The sequence below is a fragment of the Pteropus vampyrus genome, unplaced genomic scaffold (assembly GCF_000151845.1).
Source record: "Pteropus vampyrus isolate Shadow unplaced genomic scaffold, Pvam_2.0 Scaffold3, whole genome shotgun sequence".
Lineage (NCBI taxonomy): Eukaryota > Metazoa > Chordata > Mammalia > Chiroptera > Pteropodidae > Pteropus > Pteropus vampyrus.
The window spans coordinates 14,161,090-14,165,202 of NW_011888784.1; the positions used below are offsets into that span (position 1 = coordinate 14,161,090).

General features: G+C 39.4%; 1 protein-coding gene across 1 annotated transcript in view; it reads right to left on the reverse strand.

Annotated features, from left to right (window-relative positions):
* Positions 1 to 3,663, reverse strand: part of FHOD3 (formin homology 2 domain containing 3) — a 406,356-nt gene extending 402,693 nt beyond the window's left edge. Inside the window, exon 1 of the mRNA XM_023532085.1 lies at positions 3,433 to 3,663. Within this exon, the coding sequence (XP_023387853.1) occupies positions 3,433 to 3,648 (216 nt within the window). The 5' untranslated portion in view covers positions 3,649 to 3,663. The remainder of the gene's footprint in view (positions 1 to 3,432) is intronic.
* Positions 3,664 to 4,113: the final 450 nt, after the last annotated feature.

Below are 4,113 nucleotides of genomic sequence, written 5' to 3' on the forward strand. Positions count from 1 at the left end.
ATGCTACAGCACTCACTGTGCTCAGGAATGAGTATAAATCTACTTCTGGACAATCTTCGAGTCAGAGCATCTGAAAAACATCTGGGACTTTATCATTACCCGCCTCTTTCCCATATAACCAATGCCCAAATAGCAAAAGCCAAAAGAGTCTATGCCAATTCTTCCATCCTCTGTGTTTTTAAAGTAAATTTTTTATTATTTAAGTGTAATGCAGTTTTAAAAATGTACGAAGAATGAATTTTTACAGTAAACACACCCATGTAACCCCCACTCAGATAAGAAAATAGAACATTACACTCCAAAAGCTTCAACCAATCACTAAAACCCCATTCTCACCAAGGGTAACTGCTATCTTAAATTATAAAATCATAAACTAGTTTTTCCTATACTTGAACTTGATATAAATTATAGTAGGTACTCTCCTGGGTCTTCTTTCACTAACTATATAACTTAGATTCATCCACATTGTTACACAAATGTAACAGTACATTCATTTTCAGTGCTATATAATATCCTACTATGTGAATGTAATACAATTACCTATTCCACTGTTGATAAACATTGCATTTAAGTTTTGCTATCACACAGACTGTTACTGTAAACATTTTATATATGTCTTTTGAGGCATATACATCTGTTGGGTCTCTATTTAGATATAGAATTGCTGATTCATAGAGCATGCAGATGTTCAGCTTTGTAGCTATAAAAGGGTATTTAAAAGTGCATATGTGCGTGTTCCTTTGGTTCTATGTCTTTGCCAACCATTAGTATTATCGTGCTTTTAGATTTTAAGCATTCTAGTGGGTGTATAGTAGTATCTCTATAGTTTTAATTTGCATGTCCCTGATGAATAAAGTCTATTGGCCATTTGGATGTCATCTTGGAGTGCCTATTCAAGTTTTTTGCCCATTCTTCTTTAAATTGTCTGTCTTTTCTTATTTAATGGGCGTAGGGGCTCTTTATATATTTTGAATATGAGTCCTTTGTTGAACACACACATATACATAGAGAGCGCATAAATATCTTCTCCCATTGTGTGACTTGCCTTTTCATTTGTATTGTCTTCTGAAGAACAGAAGATCTTAATTTTAATGTACTCCAAATTATAACAGTTAGTGCTTTATGTACAGCTAGTGCCTTTTGTGTCTTGTCTAAAAATCTTTGCCTACACTAAGGTATGAAAATATTTTCTTTTGTTATCTAACTACTTTATTGTTTTACAGTTCACCATTAGATCTATGATCCATCTGGAATGGAGTTTTGAATGTAGTGTAAGATAAGGGGCACGATTCATTTATTTCCATGTGGATATCCAATTAACCTAGCTCCGCTTATCGAAAGGACAAACCACTACACTGCAGCATCACCTCTGTCATCACCAACATGTGCGTGTGGGTTTATTTCTGGACTGTGTTGTTCCAATGGTCCAGTTATCTATCTTGGCACCAGTACTACAATGTTTTAGATGCTGTAACTTTAAAACAAGTCTTGATATCTGGCAGTGTACTTCCTCTAATTTTGCTCTTTTTCAAGACTGTCTTGGCCATTTCTGGCTTTTTTCACTTCCATCTAATTTTGGAATCAATTTGTCCATTTCTACAAAAAAGAAAATGTGCCGGGATTTTTATTGGAATTTATATATATATATCAACTTGGGACAAATTACATCTTTATTGAATCTTCCAAGTTATGAACATTGTATCTCCCTTTTAATTTAGTTTTTAAAAATATCTCTCAATTTTCTAAATAGAGGTCTTGAATTTCTTTGGCCAAATGTATTCCTAGATGCATGAAAATTTTACTTTTGTCATTTTGTTTTCTAAGTTTTGTCACTGTAATATAGAAATAAAGTTGATTTTTGCAAATTGATCTTATAGCCAGTGACTTTGCTAAATTCATTTGTTAATTGTTAAACTATAGCTCATTTTGAATAATCTTTGTATAAATCATGATGCCTACAAATGATCATTTTATTCTGTCTTTCAAATGCTTACACTTTTTTTCCCTTGTCTTGTTGTAACTGTTAGGACCTCCAGTAGCATGATGAAAAGAAGTGATTATAACTAATCACCTGTCTCAGTCTCAATTTCGAGGCTTTCAATGTTTTGTCATTAAATATGACGTTTGCTCTATTTTTGAAGAGAGATCATCTATCAATATATGCAATTTGCTGAGATCCAAGTTTGCCAAGAGTTTCTTCCTCCCACAATGGACACAAATTGTATCCATTATGAGCATATAATTTTTCTATTTCAGCCCGTTAGCTTTTACATATGTAAAAAAAATTTTTTACATATGTAAAAAAAAATTTTTTATTTCAGCCCGTTAGCTTTTACATATGTGGATATTTAAAAGAAGACTACTGCAAATAGGCAAGAAGCAGCTGGTGGATCAATGTGGCAGAGAATGGTGGCATGGAAGACAGGTCGTGAATATCAAATTTAAAACACCAAATTACTCAGGCCTTTGGTCACAGCATCCAAGCAAAGCTCCTCTAAACCAAACCATCTTTCTGCTCCCAATTCGGCTCATCGCAGCTCTCTCATGGGCACCACTTGCCCAGGCCACAAAAGGTGGGAAACTGGCAGCGGCAAGCAAAGCAGATGAAAATGAAAATTTAGACCACAAAACCCAGCAATGGGGCATACTGTCAACTTCTACTTAATGCCATGGCGAGAAAAGATGAAAATGAGGAAGAGGAAGAAGAAGAAGAAAACTGCATTGGATCAGATATCCTGTGAGGCAAGATTGTAGGTAATGAGAAGACTTCAAATAGCATGTTTTATTACTCATAAAATACAGCCTTTGATGGCTTGGGGGCCACAGCCCCAGGCATATCAGGATGCCTCTGCCCACCCCTTCTAGCGCCCCCATAGTTTCCTGGCATCAAGCAAAGTGAAGCTCATGATCCCGCAATAGAGGACTCGCCTTTACTGCTGGCTTCAGGACAGGCTCTGGGGGAGCTCTGAGCCCTCCTGCCCTCCACCCCAGCCCTGTGTCCTCTTGGAATGAAGACAGACCCAGCGGCTTTCTCAGGGGAGTACTCTGAGGATGCTGAAATTATTTCTCCCCAGATACTGTCATCCCTCAATCATAACACATATCACACAAGATCATAATTGCCAGTTTAACTATCCTTCTAGATTATAAATAACTGGCAGACATGTGGTGTTGAATACTTCCCTGGATATTTAGCCAATATCTGACAAACAAAATACATTGGTTGCATTCTCAATATGCTTGAAAGCATTGGAATTTGACCCCAGGTCTGCTGATCATCAGGACTCATTATGGTTAAACCAAATCCTGGTTACAAAGGCCAGAAACTGGGCCTGGCATCCCAAGCCCTTCATCAACTGGCTTCTAGTCATCTCACACGCCCCGTCTCCAAACAACTAACCTACTCTCCCATTTCCCACCACCCAAACTCACCTCTTCTTTCCAGGCTTGACTTGAGGCCACTCCTGACTCCACCAGGCTGACTCCTATCAGGGAAGGGACCCAATCAGAGAATTCCAACCCAGAGATAATACATGGAAGAGAAGCAGCAGCAGGACACCTCCCTTTCTCTGAATGGGCCAAGCACTGTGCTAAAAGCTTTCCAGATGTAATTTCATTTAAGGCTCGCGACCACCCTCTGTCTTCCATCCTGCCATTCTCTGTCACATCGATCCATTTTATGGATGCTGAAACTGAAGCTCAGAGAGATCGATAGTATATCTGTGGCATCCAAAGCCTGTGCTTTACACCATCATGCTGCACTAAACAGAAAGCCAAAGAGGCATCCATGAGGGGTGCCGGGCAGGGAGGGGGCAGGGGAGGTGGCAGTGCCCAGCAGCTGCATCTGGCACTTAACAGGCAGCAATAAGTTTCAGTGGATGAATGAGTGAGTTAATGCCAGAGCAAACTGTTGAAGATGAGGATGACTCAGCCAGGAGAAGGGGGTGGGGGTGGGGGGATGACAGGGGCAGAGGGATGGAGGGAAGGCAGAAGAAAAGGCAAGAGAGTGTAAAGCAGCAAGGAATGTGAAGAACCAAGGCAGTCAGGCTGCTGAAGCGTAAAACATGAGACAGAACAGGAAGGGACAAGACTGGACAGAGGGAGCTCTGCCAG